Genomic DNA, 25675 nt, shown 5'->3' on the forward strand with positions numbered 1-25675 from the left:
ATCACTGACAGCTGTAAGAATACTACTCAAAAATTTCAAAATTCAGACCTAGTCAAAATATTCACAAACATCAACCATCATCTGGACTATACAAAGACAGAATTCTATTGAGATTGGCAAGAGAACTCTCTAGAAGAGAGCTGTGGTTTAGTAAAAAAGTTTATTCCATGTACATTTAGATGTTTCTAAAATAATCAGACTAACTTACAAGCCTGTAATCGCATGCCAGTGGTTCAATCAGAGCTTCTAGTCCAACATGTATATTTTTCTTTTTTTTTTTTTTAAGGACTAAATGTTCTACAAGAACCTTATACATTTGGGTTGCTTTCTGATGGAAGCACACCTTAAGAAAATGTACGGTTCCCTAATCTTTAACATATCTTATCTCCCTAATTAAAAGGTTTTTACTGCATGCTTTCTGGCTGCTCTTAGTGTTACCACTACATCATTCCTCACTTATATCACTTTTGATGTGTTCAGAGAAATGATGACAGTTTCTAAGTGCTGGAACTTTTATGGCATCCACATGAGAAATACTTTTTCTTTCCCATTCTCCAGGAAAATCACATATCTTTAAAAACTGGAAAATATGCTTATTAAGATTTTGCAGAGAAGATAATCACCTTTTCAAACCTAAAATCAGTTCTTTAGTTAAAAGTTATACTGCAGCTGTTGGTTGTTATACAGAAAGAAAATAAAACTATCCCCTGATGTAGAGAGCAATGAGCTTGAGTGAAGCATTTGATAGCAACTATACATGGAAAGCTCCAAAGCAAAGATGTGGCATAATGAGCCAGCACCAAACAAGATAATTATGCAACATAAGCACTCCTCTTTAATTGAATTTATATAAGTCTGAGATAACTTAAAAACTCATTACAAAAATAAAATAGAAAAATTTAAAGGACTGAGATGTTAGCTTACACAACTAATGTACTGCTGATACTGCTAACACAAAAACTTCACCAGTTAGAAACAAGCATTTTACATAACTACATACACTATGTGCCTTACTAGGACTTAATTAAGAGAATTAATTGAATGAAAAAAAACAAGAAACTAAATAGAAAATTAAATAATTTTTCCTGAAAAACAGAATACCTCTTTAGTGCATTTTCAACTACAAGATAACAACACCTGGTCTTTTTAATGAAATTAAAAATAATATTTGAAAAACTAAAATATGAATACAGTTAACTCCTTTATCCTTCCTCTCAACCCACTTCCACAGTCCCTAACACCAGAATGCCCCTGGAAATCATTGCACCTTTCCCTCTCCAAAATCACCACATTCTTCCTCAAAACACAGCAGCAGAAGACCAGGTAAAATAAATTTTTTACTTCCTATCCAATCTTCTTTTTCAAATGGAAGAAATTTTAACATCACAGAAGAGGCTTCTAGCTCTATACCAAAGGTAGAAAGAAATGCTTCTTCACCTTCAAAGAAATACTGACACAATTTAAAAATACTCAACTTTGAAAGATTACAAACAGATTCATAATAGAGAGCGGGTAACTCTTCTAGGGCAAGATCCCATTCTTTCAATCTATCCTTCTCATTGGAAGGCTTCAATCTCAGACAGGAATCAAAGGAAAAAAAAAACAAAATCAAGTCACTGACTGAAATAATGCAATACAAAGTAAGAACAAACTACTCAATCCAAATTTATGTTTACAAAATTCCTAGGAGCTGATAGGCTTTCTGGGTATAAGAATTGCAAAATTGGTAATACACAGGATTCTCACCTGGTTGAGGATAATTTGATGACCAGAAGCAGTTTGGGGAGGCCTTGGACACAGCCAATGGAAAGCCTCAGACCAAAACGAACCGCAGCTGCCAAAGAAGAAAAAAGCAGCTCCAACCCAGGTTCCCCATCCCTCTGTTCTAGCAGTGGTTTCAGACACCATTTAAGCCATTTCAGAAGAAAAGATCCAGAAGCTAATGTGGTGAAGTAGAATATCCCAAAGCGCATGGGATGAACAGAAAAAGGCTTTTATCCCTCTGATACCAGTGAGCAGTAACAAAGGCTTATTTCAGCCCATATTTTTTCTCTACAACACTAAAGAACACTCCATCAGACTTCTCACCAGTGCAGACAAGAGATGGGACAAGTGCCAGGCTATTTCATTCCATCAGTCTTCCATTAGGTAGATAATCCTGGAATGATTATCTCTTCCACCTAGTGACGGACTTGGAGGAATAAAGGCTTAATTTCATTCAAGCCATGAAGGATTTAAATTGAAATGAGATTGGAAGGTAATAAATTCCAAGGAGCAAGGAGATTACTAACTAGAAGACTGTATCTAGCAGACATGCATTCTTAATCTCTTTCAACACCACCTCACTGTAAGGACTTTGCACTCTTGTCAGACTCTCTGGTCATTCACTGCTTTGGCATCATATGAAATCAACACTTACAGAGCAGTGTGTAAAATGCAGGTTGCACAATCTACTGGTATCAGAATGATCACAAACACTCATCTTGGATCTTAGCACTCAGGGGAGAGCTGTTATGTTATCAACAAAGTGCCCAGAGAGACACAGGCACTTCAGAAGTAAACACCTTCTACCTGCCCACCATTCTACAGGACACAGCAGGGGTTGTGGAAGGATTTTAAACAGACATTTTTTAGAGACATCATGAAGCTGCTGCATACATCCAAAAGCATGGGGACATAGAATTTCTAGGAACAAAACCATTTCAGGAACACAGGCTGCACATCAGTAAATCTGAACCCCTTCCTTTCTTATCTCTAAATTCCACCACCTGAAGACTAAGTGAAAACTTTTCTTTTTGTATAAAACAAAGAATTATATAAATAATTTTAAAAGACAGAAAACATTTTGACAGAAGCTCATGGCTACTACACATTAATTTTATTTTAAAGAATATAAATGTTTAAACTTTTGGATGCTCTTGCAGGTAAAAGGACAAAAATATTTGCTTTATTCCTTTTACTCCTTTAAATCTGAACCATTACATAAAGCAAGATTTTTGGCCCCAGAAATCAAATTGTTTACTGCAACTGACTTCATATTGTGCTCAAAAAATATCCACCAAATTACCAGTGTGTATTTCTCAAAGATGCCCAAGTATTCACATGCTCCATGATCACATATTTTACTGGATGACACTTTGAGAGAAGCTAAGTGCAGCTCCACTTGACACCATGATTTGTAACATCAAGTTCTTAAAACTCAAACTTGTTTCAAAGCCTTTCCAATTTTCTGAAACACCAACACTAAAATGTTCCCAGGTTACACTGGAATAATGTATTCTCATGCAAGATGTTCATGCCACTGAAGCCACCCATACAATAGATCAAAGATGTGACTTTTCAGATTGTCAGTCAGTAAACAGAAGACCAGGGAAGACCAGATTAATGTATATCTGGGTGGACTATAAAAGGGTAGAACTTCTTAACTCATTAAGTCCTAAGAGCCCAAACCTATCTAATCATGTTTTTGCAGTCTGAACCTCTGTACACATACATTCAAAAATTACTTATAGATACAACAGTCAGATTATTCAGAATTCAAATCCTCTTTGTATTTAATTCAGCTCACAACAAGCTGAATTACAAACATTACTGTTCCAGAATGAACAACATTACTCTGGAGTCCACAGGAGAAAATTGCCAAGGGTAACCTCTGCAGACTGAGGTGCCTCTGGTTTTCCTTCATACAATCACACAACTGATCCAAATTACAAACAGAACATGTAACAAGGCTTAAGCTTTCTTATTGCCTTGTAATAAACTGCATTTTTGACTTTAACCTGGACACCACCAGGCAAAAAATAATTATGATTCTGTCTGCTGGATTCTACCTAAGCGCTAAGGATAAAGTATTACAAAACTCCAGAAGGAAAAACATGGGTGGCAGTATACAACACTGGAAAAGGACAACTTGCTTTATGAAAGAAAACAAGTATTTTTGCTATAAACGACTGATCTAGAATAGACTCAGCACCAGCAACTGTTCAGAAGACATGCCACTTACTGATTTTAGCACTCCAGGGAAAATATAAACATAAAAATTCAAGGTCTTTTAGACTGATTATAGTAGTTATTGATGCAATGCACAGACACCTTTGCAACTGTATACAGAAATAGAGAAACAGTCTCTGTACTGAAAAATCTTAGGATCTAAAACAAGAATGACAGATGAGGACAGGAGGGACTTTCTCAAAGATGGTATCAGAGGAAAACAATGGTTTCAGCAACTTCAATTAAATCTCAAAATCTTATTTTGAGAAATATAAGTGTTACAATGAACTAAGTTGCTCCATATTCCCTTCTGCAGAAATGACCTAAACTTGATAATGAAAATTCATTGTGAGCCTGCTCCTTTCAAAGATACTGCTGAAAGTAAATCTTACATTGCCACACAAGTAAATCCATTAGGGATGCAAGTAAAATAACTCTTACTAACTTCAGCCACCTTCTGTTGGACAGTTATTGATCCTCTTCTGATAACATTTTTTAAAATCTTCTATTAATCAAGTAGAAAGCAACCCAATCTTTTCCCTTTGAGGAAAACCTTATCAGTTTTCTCATTGCTTTTATTTTTGAAAAGCTTAACAGAGAAATGTCTAGAGGACCTAATCCCTCCTAACATCACATAACAGCACCAAAGCAGAAAATTGAGTATTTTCCTCTATCTGGCTCTTGAGTCAGAAAGGTTTATTAGAGAAAAAATGAAAACATCACAAGGATTAAAGAAAGGTATTTTCTGAGTAATAAATCAAATAACTTTATAATCATATTAATGAAGCGCTTAATTTCTAACAAAAATATTTATGTTCTTTGCTTGCCAGAACATGAGATTCACCTAAATATTCTACCTATGTGTATGTAAAAGTAAGTCATAACAGGTGGAACCTTCACAATCTCACAAGACATGTGGGAGTTATTGCTCAAGACAACAAAATGATATTTTGGATAAAACCACATCTGGTTTTTGTCATATTGTGGTTCAACTTAAAATACCAGAATTTTTTAAGATTTATCATGTTTTACTCACAACACACCCACTCTACTATTAGAATTACATTATGGACAAATATAAACACAGCTAAAGTCATACTCATCAGAAACATTCTCAAGCATCCCTGAAATTATGATTTTTTTTAAAACAGTTAGTTTATCTAAAAGAAAAATTCTTTTCTTCCCCTATCCCCAAAAACAGTGGGGCTCTGTATTTTAGATTTCAGACAAACCTTGCCAACAGGAACATTCTTAACATCTTCCACAAATACAACTTCCCTCAGAGACCACTGTTCTTCATTCACTTTCTCCTCCTCTTTTGGGGCAGGAGTAGATCGTCGTCGCTCTGAGACAAAAAAGTTCGCACCAAAAAGAAACTTGACATACTTAATCAAAGCATCAAAATGCAATGTTTAGTAAACACCAAGCCCTTCCCCCCAAAAGATTATCAGCAGTCAAATGTAGAAATTAACAAGAGGTTAACAGAATAAAACTTTCAGAGTCACAGCTACCAAACAAGTATATCATGTCACTTTTATGTTTTTCTGTGGATTTGGAAAATAATAAAGCCTATATGATAAGCAAAGCTATTTTAAAGATATTTAAGAAAAATAATTAGACTACAGTATTTTTTAGAATTTTAAATAATACAGTAACTAGAATACAAGAAATTAAAAAACAAAGACCAAGTCCTGCTTTGGCAGGGCTCTCATACTTGTGGCGATAAGTGAAATGGCTGACACTGTGAGAACATTCAGTCACCCCTGCTACAGTGCTTTGTATCAACCTTACAAAAAGTCTGCTTGCCTACCACATATGGATTACTTGCTAAACTTCTAGAAGAGGCAAAAATAGCTATTTGGGCAAATGGCATTTGCAATACAGTTAAATTTGCTGCAGACTTTATCTGAACAGCAACTGTAGTACACTCAGAATTAAATCTATATACATGGCTAAATTAACACTGACAAGAATCTTTAATCTTCCAAGTTGAGTATATAGTGTAATTAATGCTATCAACATATTTAAAATAAGAAGCTGAGAACTTCTAAGCTAATTGCACAGTTAATTCCAAACACTAGCTCAAAAGCCCAAGCAAAGTTGTAGTCAGTGGGAAATTACAGCTGAATGAACTGCAAAAGAAATCAATAGTAAAAGACTTCTAGTAAAATTAGTGAGTACTTAAGATCTGAGCAGATGAGATTCTCGGTCACTGCAAAAGGCCATTTGAGTCATTAGGTCAATGCTGCTTAAGACTTGCAGCTTGTGAACAATTAGAAGAATAAGCTGCAGAGAGAAGATTTCTTCAAGTGATGGCATTGTAATTACATTTTATAAATCTATGTGTTTAAATTGAGAGAAATAATGCTTAAGGAGTCCAGCTACACAAATTTGGATGTAGCCTTTCAGATTTTTAAGCACAACTTGTACTATGAAACGTCCCTAATTGCTTTTGTATGTTAGTAAAGAATGTCTCATTTTAGGCATTTTCTGTAATAGATACAAACTACTGCTTTCTGCACTGACTTTCATCTACAAGGCAAGCTGTTCAATAGCAGCTTAATCTTTAAAGTATTCCAAAACAAGTTCAACTTCCTGGCTACAAAGAAACTCATTATCACATTGCAACTAAAAATAAATTTATCTTTAGAATTTCCTCTTGATCACCTCCTGAAAGATACTTTTGATTCTGAGAACTGTTACGCTTGCACAGATACATCTTACTTCGAGGAGTCACTGTTTATACATTTATTTAACACTGACAATTCACAGATTATTCAAAGTCTATTACAAAAGCCTTTACCTACACTGCAGTACAGACTGACAGACCAAAAGATTCTGAAATTAGTACAGAATCACCGTAGAATTGCCTTTTATGGAAACTTCTTATCTACATAATTATTTAAGTTTACTCTGAGCTATACATTACTTACTATATGGCATTGATGCACTGCTTGCTATTGAAGATGCATCACTACAAGTGGAAGCTGGGGATGGTGGAGGACCCATCTCAGTTTTCACTGGTTCCTGTTTGCTTTCAGGTCTAGAATAAAAGTTAGTACTCAGAAATGAAGGAAGAAAAAAGTGTAATTTTTTCTGTAACAATGGACAAAGCACCAGTGTATCCCAGCATTGTTCCTTTAACAATACCTTAAAGAAGTAACTCCACACTTGTGAACAACCATCCTAACTGACAAAGCTATAAATCTTGAAGCAGGGGATGGTACAATGCTGCTTCATCAGGGATTAGTTTTTTAACATTAACTGAGCATAGATACACTATTACAGAAAATAAACTTCAAATGAGCTTCATTTAAAGAAAGAAAGAATTATTAGCTTTATACAGTAACCTGGAAACCCTGGAGCTGCTAAATATTTTCAAACTTTACTTGAAATTGTTTAAATCTGAAACATTTAAATGGCAACTGTCAACCCAAAAGATTTTTTTTTTCCAAACTATGGAGGGGTTGAAACAGATCTGTTTAATCTCATGAAGAGCCAGGAAACAGCTGGTTCCATTTTCAGCTATTAAAATATGAAATCTTGGAAACCTTATGAAATAATGTAGGCAAGCCTTCATTTAATACTCCTGCATTTCACATGTATGTACTGCTTTCACAGAAGTGAGACACCCCTCCTGCAGTGAGCATTTCTGCACATCTAGCCAAGTACCTCATAAAGATCACAAAATTTTCAAAATTACAAAAATCTGACCTTCCTTTTCTATTATTACTCCCCAGTTCAGGAGAGTATCACATGAATGATCTGCGTGTACGTGCACGTGGTCTCCACACTTACTTTGCCTCAGTAGTTTTGCTGGCCTTCTCCATGTTTTTCAAGCTCTCAGGGGACCGAAGCTGAAATCGACAGCTGTCATTCATGTTCCAAACAGATTCCATAAGCACACCAACTTTAGGAATTCCAGCACTGATTGAAAAAGCAACTGCTCCAGCATGATAGAGGGGGTTATTTCTTAAACACACCTACAGACAGAAATATTTATTTATATGAGAAAAATGAATTCTACTGAGGGAAACCAGAGATACATTATTTTCTTGGTGGCACATGCAGTAGTCGAAACAGAAAACTTGTGGAATCGGGTGAAGAGGAAAGTCAGCATTATGTACAGAAAAAGAAGCTGTTGTGAAAGCAACAGCTTTAGCATTGAAACTGTTTAATGTATAATATTTAGATGCTCAACCACAAAAAGAACAATTAATCCAGTAACAGAGACTCATCAATGTGTCAATTAGAATGGTTTTGGAATCAAAAAAAAATGTGCTCCCTGAGAAAGGGCTGCTTTGTCTCATATGAATTCTAGTACTTATCAAAAAATAAAAAGGCCTCTGTATCAGTTATTAGTCTTTTTGGTAAAGGCTTCAAACCAAAGGTCTATCACACTGCAAAAATAAATCAATCCCAGACATTAATACTGCAGGCATTTAAATGCCTCATCATTTACAAAACTATTTGTTCTACGGGGAATTGTATTTCTATGCTTACTTTCTCTCAAAATACAGAATCAGTAGGTAAGTTAAAACAGAAGTACTTTGCATGAGTACAGCTTGTTCTTCTGTGTAGCAAGAGTCATACTCATAGAACAGCAACAATATTAACAGGACACAGCCATTGACAGCCATATAATTCAAACATACTATTTTAATTTCCCATTACTGCTATCATTTTTGTGAATAACTTTTTGTGCTAATTAATTTTGTTATGTTTTTTTAAGAGCATGTTGTAAGCTCATCATATAGCATGGTAGAAGTGCCACCGATGACAGCTGTACTTGCCTGGGTTCCAACAGTTATGTTTGGCATAGAGGAGATACCAGCACTAGACTTCGGCTTTTTATTTTTTGCTCTGGCCTTTTCTAGCATTTTCTTCCTTTGGCTGAAAGGAACTACACCCCTGTGGAAAAAATGCATGTTATTTTAAAAAGGCTATGAAAGAAAAGCTTTGAACAGTTTATTCCTTCTGCTTAATGTAATCATGAGCAAACATTCAAGTGTTTGTGCCACCTTCTCCAAAATCTCAAAGCACTGCAGAAATGTCTTCTTTTTCCATATGTACCCCAACTTTCCAGATTCATCTCAACTACCCCAATTTATACAGAGGAGGAGGAAGAGGCAGATGACTTATTTCATTGCCAACGGCTTTCCTTCCTGTCTGAAGTGCTGCAAACCTCTGTCACAAGTGGTATACTCCAGTCACAGCTTTCAAGATTGCCTCTCTGAACTTGAGGATATCTTTCCCACAACTAGTGGTAATTTCCAGAATTTGCAACCTCTGGGGAACATGATTTATGTTTCCAAATTCTAAAAGCCTCTCTTTCTGTCTGGGTACATGGCAGAAGGAGTCTGTGGCTCTTACAACTGACTTCCACTGCAATAGGGGGGAAAACCCACTTTTTTGTACTTGGATCTGCTCAGTTTAGTTGAAAATCATGCCTGCATACACAGTTAAGCATTCTCATTATTTTGATACTACATGATTTAGTCAACGGCTTATACAGTTAGAAACTTTGAATCAAGAAGCTCCTTTATGTTAGGCAAAACATAAAAAGCATCAGTCCTGTGAAACACTGGAAGTTGGAATCCTGTCTCATGTACTACAGATCACTGTAACTCGAGCTATCAAGGCAACAGAAGCATCAATTGTCTGCATCAGTCTGGTAATATAAAATCACTACAGCTGACATTTAACCAGAAAAAGACATTACATCATAAATTGCTTCCGAAGACTACATGTAAACACTAGTAAGTATTTTTGTATTTTGCACAGATTATTCCAGTAAATATACAAGGTTCTAATAGGCAAGTATCTCCAATGCTACAGCTTAGCAGTATCTATACGAAGAGTAATTAAATTATGCCATGTCAGCCATGACATAATGAAAGAGTCAAGAACCAGAAGTTTACAAATCTAGCTACAAGTCTACTTAAATGTTCTCCAGAGTTAATAGAATTTAATGAGAAAGCTGTTTCATAGAATTAATTTTCAATGCTCTCATTTCCAGGTCATCAGTGAGTATTGAGCTCATCCATGCCTCAAAGCTACTTGAACTTTAGGTATAATACATAATGCAATGACTCCTGACACACTGAAAAATAATGCATGCTGACAATGCATTAGTATTACTCAATTAATTCACTTAAATTAGAAACTCATTTCAGAGCCCTTTTGGAAGTATTATTTTTGAGCATTTGTTTTTTGCTTTGTTCTGTTTGGGATTTTTTGGTGTAAACTTCTTAATATTTGAAGTAACATTTCATATTTTATGTCTGAAAGGGTTATATTTTAACAACAAACTCCAGAGGGAGCGTTTGATGTTATTTCCCCCTTCTTTAAGATATAGACCACAAACTAACAGACCAAATCTTCTAACAGAGTGAGACAGAGGAACAGCAACCTCATACGTGGTTAAGTTTGTTCCATATTTATAATCTGAAAGACCCAAAAGGCATAGAGAAGATTATTTTCTGATCCTGTGTAGTACTGATAGATCTGAATGCTAAAGCACTTACACACATCTCCTAAAAGAATGACCTTATTCTGTTACAAACGTCATACTGGATCCAAAATCTTTAGGCATTAAAAAAGACAATAAATTTATTTTATAAAGGGAACCTAAGATCAAGAGCAGATTTACCAAACTCAGAACAATGGTGGTTCAGTTGTTCTGCAATGCTTCTCGGAGCCAGAGACATGAAGACATGCAGAGCATCCACACTGTTGTACACAAACACAGTATTTACTTACCACCAATACAAGTTGTTCTCTAGTTGAGCACACGTGTAAAGAGCACAACAATGTAAAGAAACAATCCGCTCTCCCTGAAGCTCTGAGTATGTCTGTGCAGTGTGTTCTAATTTAGAGGCTACAGAGCTTAAAGTTTCATCTACCCATGTAGCAACCTAAGGGAGAAGGAAAGAAAGGAACAGAGAAGGTAGAGGGGGAAAAAAAGAAAAAGAAAAGTGGAACATCAGTTGCATCTTTAATGTAATATTTACTGGTTTTGGAATGGGTGAAAAATGCATCACAAAACAAAGAAACAATTATATTCCTCGGAAATTTATCCCCTACCACCTTTCTTTCCCCAGAAGAGAGCATTCCAGAATTGCTTTCCCCTCTATTTCCAGTCCTCAACCTTAACAAAAAAGGTTGAAAAAAAAAACCAGAGGAGAAACCTGTCATGAAGTATATGAATGTGCTGGTATCTTTACCAAATCAATTTCAAGTTCACTCCAACTAAGCTGAAAAGCATATTTAGCTAACTTACTTTACATCACTGAAAGCTTCAATGTCTTTAGTTTTTCTACTAAATCTCTACAGAACATAAACAAGCTTCTCTATTCTCAAACCAGAGTCAGTTTCTACTCTAACAGCAAAAAGTCAAGCACTTCATATAATCAGGCAACCTTTTCACTGTTTCAGCTCTAAATCTGATAGATATCTTTTTAAAAAACTTTTTGCATTTCATGGGGAGGAAAGGAAAGGAATGAGCAAATGAATTGAGTACTTTCTGGTGCAGATGAAGCTGAAGAAACAACAACTCTAAATACACTGCAAGCAATTGAAAAAAACCCAGCTTCGTCAAATTCAGCAACCAGCAAACATTTCATACCTTGTTATTTTCCGTGGCAACAGTTGCTCTAATACTATTTGCAGAAAGAAGCACAATCTTTTCATTGGTTAACCCCAAGAACATGGCTCGTGGATGATGTAGTGAAGGATTCTTCAGAAACAAAAAAGTATTTTAGATATTCAAAGCATATAAATAATTCTGAAGGGGGATATTTAAAGCTATACAGTACCTGTGCATTTCTGTAAGGCTCTGATTCACTCCATTTCCACTGATAGAGTTCTCCTTTACTGCTAACAGCCACGAGCTCAGAATATAGAGCTCCAATAGAAATAAACTTTGTTCCATCCTACAAGCATAGAAAAATGAAGTCTAAGACAATGATATTATAAATGCATCTATAAAAACATATAAATGCAAAAAAAATGAACTTGGAATTTTTTTTCAGAGCATCCCTGAATGCTAAACCTGAAAATAAAGATATATCCAGATTGTCTCAAGATCAGCATGCCTCTTCACACAAAACATCATTGTTTCTGATGAAGCAAGGGAATAAAGAAAGATATTATTTCCAAGACCTTTAGCAAGAACATATACATGGCAATTAACGGTTTATTAAGAGCTTACATGGTGCTTTAAGAGCACAGCACTGCTCACAAAATTAGAGATGAGAAGATCTCTTGACTTGTGACATTGAAAAACATTCTGCTTGAAATTCTGGCTGTTTGAAATTAACAAAAAAGCAAAATAATTCCACTATTCCATTACCAAGTATAGTCAGGAAGGTATCTTCCAAACTACCCAAGAAATCAACTATCAAATTCATTGTTTCATCAGTTAAACCACTTTTATTTTGCACTTCTGAAAGTAAGTAACGGCAAACAAACAATGTCAAGTTTTAAAAAAATCGGCACGCTATGTCTCAATAATGCATCATTATAACCTGACATGCTGGAATAGTTTCTAATTCTTCGTTATTCCTCTTGCCCTTTTCTCCTTTTTAACAGTTTATCAAAACTCATCTGGTATTTTTCTGCTACTTACATGGCATCAGTTTGTTCATTTGCTTCATCATATACCTACAACGGCCTCAGATTTCCTCCCTCTTAGATTGGGTTATGTATCAATGCAACTATACAATGTAACAACCTCACTTTTACAAATTCCTGTTCCTCCTTGCATTGAAACTGACCTCAAACTACAGAGAATTTGAGTGATTTCACAAAACATTAAATTCTGTTTACTGAGAAACATTTGTAACATTTCACCACTCCTCAGCAAGTGCAACTATAGGACAAACATGTCCCTTCTGAAGTTCCATTCTACTAATAACTCAAATTTTTCTTCCACTTACAGCTTCACAAAAAAATGAAAAAAAACCCCTGATCTGAAAGAAAAAAATAGATCTGAAAGATAATATCTGGTCTTCTCTGCAGTGGTTATCTCCCCAGATCAGTACCTTTAACTGACTCTCAGATTACAATACACCATGTTTAAATCTGAGGGGAAACTGAACTCAGACAGCCAATAAAAAAGTCCCATTATCCAGTACATTTACCTATCCTCTAAATTAGGAGACTTTTCACCACAGAAATTTAAAAGTGGAAACATTTTTAGTTTTGTACATCTGGATTTACACTATTTTTTTTTTACTGTTTTCATGCCCAGAAATGTGTCTTCCAAAAGACGTGAATGTGTCCTTAAGTGACACAGGATTCACTCAGTACAGAATGAATTCAGTACAGCTCTTACCAAATGCTCACCAGTATTTTGGGAAAAAGAAAAGCAGCAGGAGGAAAGGATAGAAGCAATCACAAGAAATTCTCTTTCATAACCTGATAAGAGTCTCTAGAGTTCGTTAAATCATTAGAGAACTATTTTGTTCTGGAGGGCATCTACCAACATAGCAAAGAAGTAACACAAATACTAATCCATGTCATGACTATTAATACATGCCATGGCATAAACATTGCACATTCTGAGAAAGAACTGTCATCAGAACCTACTGTAGTCTAATGAGATGCATCTCTACTTCATCAGCATAGATGAATCTTCAGAAGTTAGCTGGCCTAATGCCTCAGAGTTAAGTAGGAAAAGCAAATAATTTTTGCTCCAAGACACTCTCATTTTAACTTCTCATCTTGCTATCATATCCTTTAAAAACAAACAGCTTTGTACCAGAAGCTGAATATTAGAGAGATCTGCCAATCAAATTTTTTCTCTCCCGTCCATCAAAATATTAGCATTTGTGACCTAAGTGCTTCAGGATCAATGCTGCATTCACCTCCAGAGGGCCATTCAACCAACTGCCCAAAGTATCATGAAAATACAAAGAGAAGAAAATTAAAACAGTAGTAACAGAAGTGCAGCTGTAAGGGTGTCGAAGATGCAAGAACAACACAACAGCTCTGTTTCTGTAAACCTGAGACTCGTGTTCAACTACAAATCCTGATTTCAGACCAGGGAAATTAACATACATGAAGATGATGCAGGCTACTGACAAAATCTTGGTATCTCAAGCAGAACAGACCTATTAGGAAAAAACTAAAGGCTTGGTTTGCACCTAAACCACAGTCAAGCAGGGAAAGACCAGCCAGACTTGCCACTACTACACTGCAATACACATGGCTCTGATACACGTGGCACAAAGTTGATACAGTGCAAGTGCAGACTGACACTACTACAGTGTAACAAGATTCGAAATATCAGAAGAATGTACTTCAGTAGTTGCTGAAGTCTATTTGGTGGAGAAAATTCAGTACCTGAGCAACACATGTCTATACACTGTCACTCTCAGACTGCTGGTAAAACTGATGCACTTGGGAGCATGATCAGCTTTCCTAAAGTTTCACCCATGCCTCCCAGGTTGGTACTTCACCTCCCACAAACAAAAGTTAACCACCCTCATCACGGCCTTCTACAGAGTTCTGTCCCAAATGCTAGAGGTCAAAATAATGAAAAACAAACATGACTGGTTCTTTTGTAGTGGTTTCTTGTGTGCTTTCACTCGCCTCCTAGCTCACTGTCTTTTCCAGTAACCTTTCAAGACCCCCTTCCTATTTTCCAAAATGGAAGAAACATCTGAACTGACCTCTCTGCTAAACCACCTCCCTCAGGATTTGCCCCTTGAAGAATTTCTGTTGGAAAATACTACCAACAAAAATTCATGGTAACTTCTTCTGTTACAGAAGGAAAAGACACAGAACTATTTCTTATGAATGTTCAGCTGAAAGAAATGATAGAAAGTTTAATTACTTTTGAATAAAATGGAAGGCCTTTCCAGTAAGACACCTTCATTTAACCAGCAGCACGGAAGCTGGGGTTTATATGAGTGCATATGCAAACAGGTAAGTGGAAAGCAGTTCAGTAGATATAAACTGCACAGGCACCCAGTTAGGTATCACAGCAAAACAAATGAAAGCACCCCACACTAGTAATAATGGCCATAGTAACGTTACCAAAACAAAGATGATGAGTCAGTATTCCAAATTTAAACTACATTTATTCACTGATGTTAAATTTCTTGAATGTGCCTCTACCAAGCTAGATTTTCTCATTCTAAGCTAGGGAGACAAAAGCTGCCAACTTTGCCTGACAGAGAAGTTCAATGTTAATAGATAAGGAAAAACAAAACAAAACCAACAACAAACCCAAAACAAACAAAGGAAAAACACTTTAGACATAAAAGATCTGGTAGAGAGTAACCACTAGATAAACATTTTTAGGTCTCAGTTCCTCAGTCTGAATGCTCAGATTATTGCATCTAAAGTCATGCTGCTGTTAGCAGAAATAAGCCTCTATATTCACCTCTGTTTTCAAACTTTCTATCTAGATTTAGTCTGAAATTAACAGAGACAAAGAAAGTGTAACTGATCAAAAAAGCAACCTCACAGATCCCATGGACAGACAGAAATGGGAACACTAGATCAAGTCAATGAAATTTGGTCTACTAAACATAGACCATCACTTCCATTTCTTAGGAAGCTTTTTGGTTTGGTTGGTTGGTTTGGGTTTTATTTTATTTAGGTTTTTAAAAACTCATCTCCCCAAACATCTAGGTAGTTCACAAAGACAATGACCACAGATATTCCATTACCAACATATAGCTGGTGTTTCTACTACTTTTATCCCCTGCAGTTATTACTTCTTGCCTTGAAAATGGAATCAAGGTTATAAAGAAAAACAGCTAATCAAAGCCAAAGGATTTTGAAGGAGCAACCAAGTTACTGATCAACTCAAAAAACAACTGCAAATAAATGCAAATTTTTACTACTGTATTTTAAAAGGCCAATCCACTCAAACTGAAAGTATCTCTAGGAAAAATAATGCTTATCAAAAAATGCTTCCTTGATGAAGCATAGTTTAGATCCTACTGGCAATTAAATGCCTTGAGCACTCAAATAAATAAAAGAAAGAAGGAGAAAACCCTAAGCTTCATAATCTACAGCAGTATCTCGAAAATACACAGAGAAGAAAATTGAAACAGTAGTAACAGAAGTGCAGCTGTAAGGGTGTCAATGATTGTGTATAATTTAACTAAGTGTATAATAAGGACTATGCTTTATTACATTATCTCACAAAACTAAGACATCATAGTCAAAAAGGCAACTCATATTATTTATTTAAAAAAAAAAAATAGACAGATCAATTGCACAGCATGCAAACAATAGAGTAGAAAATTCCATACCTTATCTGGCCACCACTGCAAGTCTTCTCCTAAAGAAACAGGACTTTGAACAGGTGTATTCTTCTTGTCCAGGTTTGGTTCCCCTTCCTTACTTGTTGAGCCTCTTTCATTATCAAATGAGGCTCCATCAAGCCACCTTCGTTCACGCAAACGTAAAACGGACTCACGTTCACGCAACAGCTCAGAGTCTCTCTCTAAGGGAAGAAGGAGAACTGGTATGCAATTGGGTCACACCAGTGGGATAAAAGTAAGCCACTCTCTAGTAAAGACCCTTCAGGATGCAACTAACAGCAGTTTAATCTACTCACACAGATTAAAAATATAGTCCTGACATGCAACATTCAATATATTTCCTCATTCAAGAAATGTACTTTAGAATCACTAAACATAAAATAAGCTAGAAATAAAGGCTTACAGTTTTGTGTACTATGAAAAAATGCTAGAGAAATTTCACTGACATCATAAGAGGCCAAATACATTTAACATTTCTATTTAAAGTTTTCTAGTACAATATGCAGTTTTGTAGTTTTATCAGTGTAATTACAAGAATAGAAGACTCTTAAGTCTATACAGTCTGTCATAGCTTTATGCAAACCAAAAAAAGAGTATTTATTAGAGAGTTTCACAGCAACTTTTCCACAAAAAGCAGTAATTTGAAAAGGTTAAAGAAAGCATTAAAAAAAGCTCTCATACATGTTTGATAATCCAACCCCTTTCGTTTAAAGCAATATTCTATAGGACTGGATTTAATAAATTAAAGTGTATCTGCTTTGAGTAGATTAAATGAAAACTTTTTAAGAGTCACACAAGTTTTTAAAAGGATCCTCACAGAAAAATGTTCCTTACCAAAATGCTTCCCCTCCAACTGGCCTATAAACTGTCTAAAGCCAGTACTCTGCAGTTCACTCATGCAGAAATTTTTTTTAAATCAGGTAATCAAACTAACTTTCCACAAGTCAACTATGCATGGAAAACAAGGACTATGGAATTCGTAGTAACATCTTATATAGAATAACCTCTTACATAGAATAACCTTAGAAAAGGAAAAAAAAAAGGAATTTATAAGGAGTTACACCAGATGCTGAATATTCGCACATGCACATAAATGCATTTAACCTATGAAGTACCTCACTTATGCTCACAAAAATCAACTGGAACTACATATATGAGATGACTGCATTATTATCTCATAGTTTCAATGGATTACACCAAGTCTTGGGTCTTTTGCTGTATTAGACAAATGGGGAAGTTTTTACATAAGCCAAACACGACAGCCTGTTTTACAGATGTATTTCATATAAGTACTGTACTTACTTTCTAGCAAACATCACATTGACGCCTGTTATAATAATTTTGTAACAGAAACTTACATGTTCAGCAATTAATATATTAAAACATGTCCATGAAAGGCAACAAAACTGTACTAAATAAACAATCACACCAGAGATTGGATTAACAGTTTGGAAATACTCTAGGTATTTGTGGCAACAGCCTCAAAAAGATAAGAAATTGCTGCATGGTCTGTTATAAATTTTTCACATGTATAATGCTTAAAAGAAAAATGCCCTAACACTGCTGAAGGAGCTTTTTTATCACCTGCCAGTAGTTCTCCTTATCCAACTATAAAAATGCTTCAAAAAAGTAAAATTTAGATTTCTTCTCTCTCCTTGTTATCTAAAGTTCCTCATTCTGTAAAGGTAAATTCTGTCATGGAACAACTAAGGAAATGTGAAGAAAAGTGTACAAAGAGCAACCCAAAAAAAGAAAGAAGAAGAAGAAGAAAACAAGAAAGTATTAAGAATGCTGCATGTCATCGATCATTACTATTTTTTGAGCCAAATTATATATTTGTATTGCCATCTGTATTAGTAGGTACATACACTACAGTTTAAAATAAACTTAACATGCAATAATTTTATAACACCTTGCAACACCAATGATCAACAATTACATTTTTAATATATGACTTCCAATGTTCTTGCAGAACTTACCTGCTAACAGTCAGAATTCATTAATAATTTTGATGAGCAGCAGTCTACTTGTCTATTCTATATTTGACAACATATCACAGTCTACTTTCACATTAAATGAGCATCTAAACCACCAGTGTGTACTATCACTAGCTTTTTCCACAGCAAACTAGTTATTACAAAGAAAAAAGGTGCAAAATTACCTCTGGATGAGCCTAGCCTGGAAAGTGATGAGCGCCGAAAGGATGGATAACCAAAGTAACTAATATCTTCTGAAAACATAGCATCAGCATCAATAATGACACTTGGGTGAGCAGAATGTATGTCAGCATCCAGAAGAGACATAAGATCCTCTATAAGAGGAGACAAGGGTCTTAAGTGAATAATCAGCTACTTAAAACATCATCTAGAGAGACCATCAACTAAACAAATATCAAAACAAAAAAATCCTATCTATTAATTGAATTTCTGCTCTTCAGATTCACCAGTGCAAACTCATGTGCCTCCTATGCAGCCACATCTACAATCAAGCTTGGCGAACTAGTGAGCAAAAACCAGCTTCCCTGCAAAAACTGCTCTGTCTCTTACCTAACTACATTTCCCAAACAAGACTTTCCCAAAACATATTGTTCTATATTCCAGAAATTCAAACGTTTGACTGTCACTTGAAAGAACAAAGCACTAAAGTAAGATAGAGACATATACACACATGTGCACACACACTCATGCATGTGATGCAGAACTCCAAGATGACCTAGAATGAAGGGAGGACAGAGCTGATGGAGAAAGGCAGCCTTCACACAGCCATGTCTTTTGATGCCAAAGATTGCACCTTTCTCCATGCAATGTTTCCTTCAGAGAATGATGTACTCATTTAATTCACAAGCTAGCAACTTGCAGCTCTCAATACAAAGCTTTAAACGGCAGCTACATGAACAACAACAGTGATCTGGAAAAAGCACGATGTTTTAATACCATGCAGCTTAAAAAAAAAGACCCAACCACACCTAAAGGTTGAACTTAAATTAAATACTGTGACTGCCCTAGCTTCCATGTGAGAAAACTTCAGTTTCCCTGGAATAATGATCATCATTAAAATGCAAAACAATCTCGTCCATTAACTAAACCAAACCTTCTATCCACACACAAAAAAGGCTGCTGGAAATTCATGTGACATATTGATGGCCAGCAATATGAACTGCCAAGACTACTGAACCTGGCCACTATCTTGCTCCAGAAGGGTAGTCCTACTTCCCTCCTTTATCCCTGTGGCAAGCACCTCCTTGGAACAAGGGTGGATTTCTAAATCTACAACTAGTGCAGTCACCTGGCTTGAAACAGAAATTCACTGGGTTTAGAAGTAAGGTGGGGATAGATTTTCAAACTGACTTAATGGAGTAATCAGAGCCCCAGAGGTGGAGCTTCACCACATGCTGCAAAGCTGACCAGACCCTACTGCTTGCTGCCAAAGGAAATAGCTCTGCCCTTCCCAAACCTTCAAGAAAATATGACTTAAAAAAAAAAAATATCAGCCTCCCAAGATTAAGTTTCACTAGCCCATTCAGGCCCAAAAATCCCACCCCTATGTGAGGGAATGGCAGGATAGTGCCTCATGGCATCAGGACAACCTCATCAGCTTAAAGCACCTGCTAAACTCTTGTGAGGCTATAGACAGACTCCCTTCAGGAAACCTAGAAGGAGCATGCAGAATTTCTGCACATCCAGTTCTCAACCTCCATCTCATAAGCATAAAACAAAACAGTGGCTAGAAAACAAGCATTTTTGACAGCAGAATCTGATTATTATGGGTCTTTTTCTCCATGTCTGGAATGAATTGGAGGGAGGAACCAGAAGTAGAGGGTATCAAAAAACTAAAAAGGAGCCAGAAGTATTAATTCACTTAAGACTTTCACATGCCTGCACATCAGAATATTCACCCTTGTATTTCTAAACTCTCATCTTTAGGAAATGTAACACATGCCACCGACTGTCTACAGAAAAACAGCACTGCAAACCAGTGAGCACAGTGGGTTCAAGGCAAGACCTACATAAATGCTTTTTGCATTAATTAAGTAATCCACTGAAGTGTAGGCTGTGCTTCTAAAAGCACATCATTTGGGACTCCATAGTTCACACAGTACACTTTAGGAAATCATCCATGACAGATTGCTTGAAAATCTTATAAAGAAAATTCACATTTGGCAAAGATCTATCTAAAACAATTCAGGTCACTCAGAGTACCCTTATCCGGCCTACTACTGACTTTTCACAACTATGAAGCTGCAGTACACCTCACCTTCACTGTCAACTTCTAAGTAACAGACTCTCAGAGCTGGGAACACAGATCAAATTCTATCGTGTTTCTCAATATTGACATACTGCTCCCTTCTCCCTCATCCCACAACCATCTTTTCCTAGGTAAGCTCCAACCCCTCCATAGTCTAGCAACTAGTTCTGATATCTTCTGGTCAGTATCCAGGAAAAAAAACTGCAAATAATTCTGATCTCTTTCTAGGAATCAAATTGCCCAGTACAGAAAACAACCTTCCACCCTCATTCAAAATGGACTGTTTTTTTAAGGCAAGCTACGTGAGAAATCCTCTTGACAGAAAACACACACTAACTCGTGACATACACACACACACCTTCCACCAGATCAGGCATCTTGACTTTAGCTGTGTTTCCAAAAAAAAAGGGTAAAAATTCAAGTATCAGACGTAAGAACCAAAACTAGATGGCTTTGGGCTAAATACGCATTAAGATGAGTAACGAAATGAAGCCTTTTCTTACCCTCTTATTTCAGCTTCAAATCAGATTTTAATTTTCTTCCAGTATTTCTGAAAGAGATCCCCTTTCTTCCATTTTCTATATCAGCAAAGAAAGGTGCTAAAACCAGTAGGGATAGGAGCCAAATCCACTCCCCTTCAAACATCACTGGAATTTTTTTAGCGCTGTGAAAACACAGATACTGCAAGGCTACATCCAGTTTAAGAATCCAGAGTTAAAAAAAAAAAAAAAAAACAAAAAAACCAAAAAAACATTCTCTATGTCTTAATTTTCCTGCTCTTCAGACAAATACCATGGGATTATATCATTCATCTCTTGTGCTGTGTTAGACCAGAACCAGACTGCTTCCTTCACACCTAGGTGTGACACTTCTGATTAACCTATTTTTGTAAGAAAACATCCATGATTCACTACTAAATACCAAAGAAAATTGGAAGGAAAAGGATATTCAGTTCAAAGGAAAAAAACAAAACAAAAAAATACCCACACAAAAAAAAAAACCAAACAAAAAAAAAACCCTAGTTTTCAGTATGCACATAAGCAGCAATTCAAATAGCATTATCACCAGATTCATTAATTGAAGGCATTGCTTAGTTCAATTCTGATCTCAAGTCTCAAGTAGAGCTCTCTTTAAACCTTTTCCCTTAAGGGGGCAATCATAAGTTCTCTCCCCTCTTCTCAGCTGCACACTTTTATGAAACATTCAAGTATTCAAAGTGTTCAGTACCTCGTCCTCTTTCAAGTTTGGATTAAATTGGCAAAACTATGACAGTGAAGGGAGAGAAACATTTGTTTTGGTTTCCTAGGAAACTAGACTAAAACAGAACTCCAGAATTCATTTTTGATAAGATAATATTTATTCAAAATATTACCCAAAGTGAAGTTCACAAAAACAAAGAAAAAAAACCACCCCAACAACAAAGAAAACCAAAGCACAACAACAAAACCACAAAAAACCCCAACCCCATTAGCTAATTGTTTTGCCCAAAGGCAAATCACTGAGCTGATCCTACACTAGGCTGCAGTTCCCACTCCCCTCACTGGAAGCCAGCATAGTAAGCCCTGCTGCAATACCAGCCCATCTCTCCCCTCTGCAAAGCAGCCTGGATGTTGTCAAACCCACCTTTCACAAGTCCCACTAGCGAGAACCCACTGCACCACACAGAAGTTGCTGAGCAAATATGCACTCCTCTGAACTACAGAAACAACAACTTTTTAACATCTACAGCGCCTCTACTCCAACTATTAACAGAATATAAAGCCCACAAGAACCCTCTAATACAACCTGGCATGAGCCTCATAGAGGCTGTTAGTCTTTCCTAGGCTAAATGATCTTGTTCTATGTATTTCTACCTTGATTATTCTCCTTATGTATTTGTTATGAAACAAATGAATCCACACTCCTCTCTGCTAATTATCATAGAACAAAAGAAACAAGACTAGATTAGAAAAGCTAAAAATCAAAGTACACTGGATCAAAAAAAAAATATTAAGATACACTTGTTGATAACAATCTGTACAGAAAAGTAACATTCTGCTCTTAAGACATTTTGAGAATTCAGGAAGGATTGGAACATGTTTTTTGCTACCTCAAAAGAAGCCAGATGCATAACATTTACTATACTAATAATATCATGACAACGGATATATTAAAAAATTATGATCCATTAAATAAGAATATATTAATTTCACAGTACTTGGAAAGTATCTCAGCTTATTAGTGATATAATTTTTTTTAATTATATGTAAAGTGCTTTAAAAAATTTCTCTATCTTGGAAATCTTAGAGAAGTAACCCCTAAATTTAAGTCACAAATCATCAGACATTCAGAAGGCAGAAAGACAAAATTAACATATGCTTTTAATTGAAACGCAAGAGCCTCAAAAGTCCAGAGGCAAATTCTGTCTTCTCGCTTTGTTTGTGCTTAAAATGAGAATCAAAAAGCTTTAAAGCATAATTTGGCATAATTTTAAAAAAGGTTCTTTATCTTTTAGAACAATAAAAAAGCCTAACAATTGAATGCATATAGCATTTATCAGTTATCCACAGTTTTCTCTGATGATGGTATAGTTCCAAAAGGTCATCCAGATGTGAGATGACAAGTGAAAGCAAGAAGACTGCAAAGTTTCTAGAGCAAAAATGCTTCTAAAAAGAGCTATAGGCAACTTTCTCTGGCCGTTTGGTTTTCCTGAAAACTAGCTTGCATGGTCACATGACACAAGCAAAGCTGCTAATTTTTACTAATTAATGTTTCCACACTAGAGTTATGACAGCACTGCCTAGTGTCCAGCTAAATTTCTGATCAGTTCAGATATCAAACTAATTTCTGTGCAACAAACTGATTTTCAACTGTAAAACTTAGGACAGAGAAGGTATGCACATTCTACAAATCAGAAATTACATCTTTGAAGAGTGGCGTTAAGACAGATCAAGTGTCATTTCAGTCATCATTTCCATATCTTTTCCCATAAAAATTGGGGAAAAATTAGCCCAATTTCTCTGTGGGCTAAAACGGGGAAAACCTAATTTTAGGACATTGCAATCCCTTACAGGAAATTTACTCTGAACAAGGAAGAAGATTTAAAGATTAAGCCAAGGAGAAAAATTTTTCTGGACATTCAGTGAGGATAGTGACACTCTGCATATTACTTTACCCATCTCAAATTGATGAGACTCACAGACTGTACTGGAGGCACCTTCAAATAAATGTCACCAGTCATTTAGATTGTCAATAGGTTGTCAGACAGTCCCTATTAATTGATCTTTAGGATCACAAGAGGTACTCAGAGAACAATTAATGCTGCAGAAGGCTGGTTAGTATGGTTAAAAGCAGTAATTTACAGTAGAATTTCCTAACTCTGATTTATCTTCTGAAGGTCAGTTCTGGAGAAATGTGTTTGAGTATGCTTAAGACTAAGAAGTGCTTTGAACACTTGGAAACTTCAGAGAATTAACTTACTCCAGTGCCTCTGTCTAATGTTATTAAGCTGATCACTAAAAAGTAAGACTGAGATTAAAGCTTTTTCACCCCTTTCACCAAAAGAGTCTTGATTCTACAGCAAAATAAAGATGCTTGACAGATGCAACTAAAGCTAAAAGAAGCAAAATGAAATGCAAAGTTTTTGTTGCAGAAATTAAAAAAAAACCCATTCTCTAATCACATGACTGACAAGATAAAGATGGACGAAGCCCATGAACCTTCCTGGTGAACCAGATGAGCAGAAAGAAAAAACCAAAGCACAACCCTTTATTAGAAACATATCAAAACATAATTTTGACACACAGAAGAAAAGCTACTAGGTAGTCAGAATTCAGACATGTTCTTTTCATGCAGTGCAACTAACACAACTCTGGATTTGGCTGCTATGTTTTCCAAACTGTTCACTCAGCAAGAAAATATTGCCTAAATTATTTAGCCAATGCAAAAGAAGTTTCAAAGTCTTTCATAAAAAGCAATTTTATGGGACAGGCAGTATATCAAAACAGCTGCACTTATATTACAGGATTTTGCCATTATAGCCAGAACAGCATTTGTAAGGGGAACTTGAGATGAAGACTAAATTCTCAGTCTAACTGTAACCACTGTAAAGTGTTTTGCTCTCTATTAAGGCTTTTTGATTTTAAAAAAGCATGTAATTTTTGCTTAAAAACTTACATGAATACTAAGAATATATGTTAGTAGTAAAAAACATGCAAGTCACTAGAAAGTTTTAGAATTAGCTTTTATGAGCAAGCCACACAGTAGTCTCAGCATCCCACTAAGCAGCAAAATAGATGAAAGTAATGCTAGTGTTACAAAGCCTGGGATCCTAAAAGAATCCATAACTTTCATGCTCCCCACGACAGTATCAACAGTTATTCTTCAGTGGCTATCCTAATCCCTCAAGATATCCCAGTCCAACTTTTGTTTTATACATCTTTAGACTTTGTTCCTATAAGCAAGAATTGTCTTTGCTGCGTACCTTGCATGGCACAGAGCTCACTGGCAGTACTTAAATACAGAAAAGTAGAACACACTGGCATGTTTTCATCAAAAGTTGCAGGATACAAACCTCCAGGAAGATATGATTCACTTGCTGTGTCATCCCCATCATCTCCATCTTCATCATCACGACTCAACAAATTATTTACAGCAAGGTTTACATCAAGATTTGTTCGTTGGAGTTCTCGAATAATAATACTTCTGGACTTCCCTTGTAAAACAACTTGTGCCTGTAAGAGGAAAGTGAATTGGTTACTGGTCATTCTCAGATCACCAACCACTATTCATAAGAAAATGCTTAATTCTAAAGAAAGTCTAATAAGAATCGAAAGTCAGTAACTGTACATACAGACACAAGCTCCTATCAATTTTCACAGTATCGTGTACTTGATATACAGCCTTCTCTCACTTCCAGTTGGGCCACTGAACTCCAGCTCTGGCACTAAATTTCCTAACAGAATCTTAGAATTTACTTCTTGGAATGTTTAATGCTGCAGTTAAATAATAAGTAAAATCTGGTTTTGAGAGTTTCTGCATGTTTCTACAGAAGTGTTTAATCTTAGTGTGTCAATCAACAGAGTTTCCAATCAATTGCTGTGCCAAAACTACACCTCAGTCCCTTTTACACTGGTTTCCCTTTCCACTGCCCTTCAAACAAAACCAGTTTAATGACT

General features: G+C 36.0%; 1 protein-coding gene across 11 annotated transcripts in view; it reads right to left on the reverse strand.

Annotated features, from left to right (window-relative positions):
• The window catches only part of UBR5 (ubiquitin protein ligase E3 component n-recognin 5), an 85084-nt gene that overhangs the window by 35493 nt on the left and 23916 nt on the right, over positions 1-25675 (reverse strand). For 9 of the 11 annotated variants that reach the window (XM_030266528.4, XM_030266525.4, XM_030266523.4 and 6 more), the window contains 10 exons: positions 25072-25231; positions 18436-18585; positions 16263-16474; positions 11808-11924; positions 11618-11728; positions 10753-10907; positions 8784-8901; positions 7789-7973; positions 6924-7033; positions 5223-5335 (listed from right to left, as the gene is read on the reverse strand). In XM_030266528.4, the coding sequence (XP_030122388.4) occupies positions 5223-5335; positions 6924-7033; positions 7789-7973; positions 8784-8901; positions 10753-10907; positions 11618-11728; positions 11808-11924; positions 16263-16474; positions 18436-18585; positions 25072-25231 (1431 nt within the window). The remainder of the gene's footprint in view (positions 1-5222; positions 5336-6923; positions 7034-7788; positions 7974-8783; positions 8902-10752; positions 10908-11617; positions 11729-11807; positions 11925-16262; positions 16475-18435; positions 18586-25071; positions 25232-25675) is intronic. The other 2 variants (XM_030266526.4, XM_030266522.4) reach the window with 1 other exon arrangement.

The sequence above is a fragment of the Taeniopygia guttata genome, chromosome 2 (assembly GCF_048771995.1).
Source record: "Taeniopygia guttata chromosome 2, bTaeGut7.mat, whole genome shotgun sequence".
NCBI lineage: Eukaryota > Metazoa > Chordata > Aves > Passeriformes > Estrildidae > Taeniopygia > Taeniopygia guttata.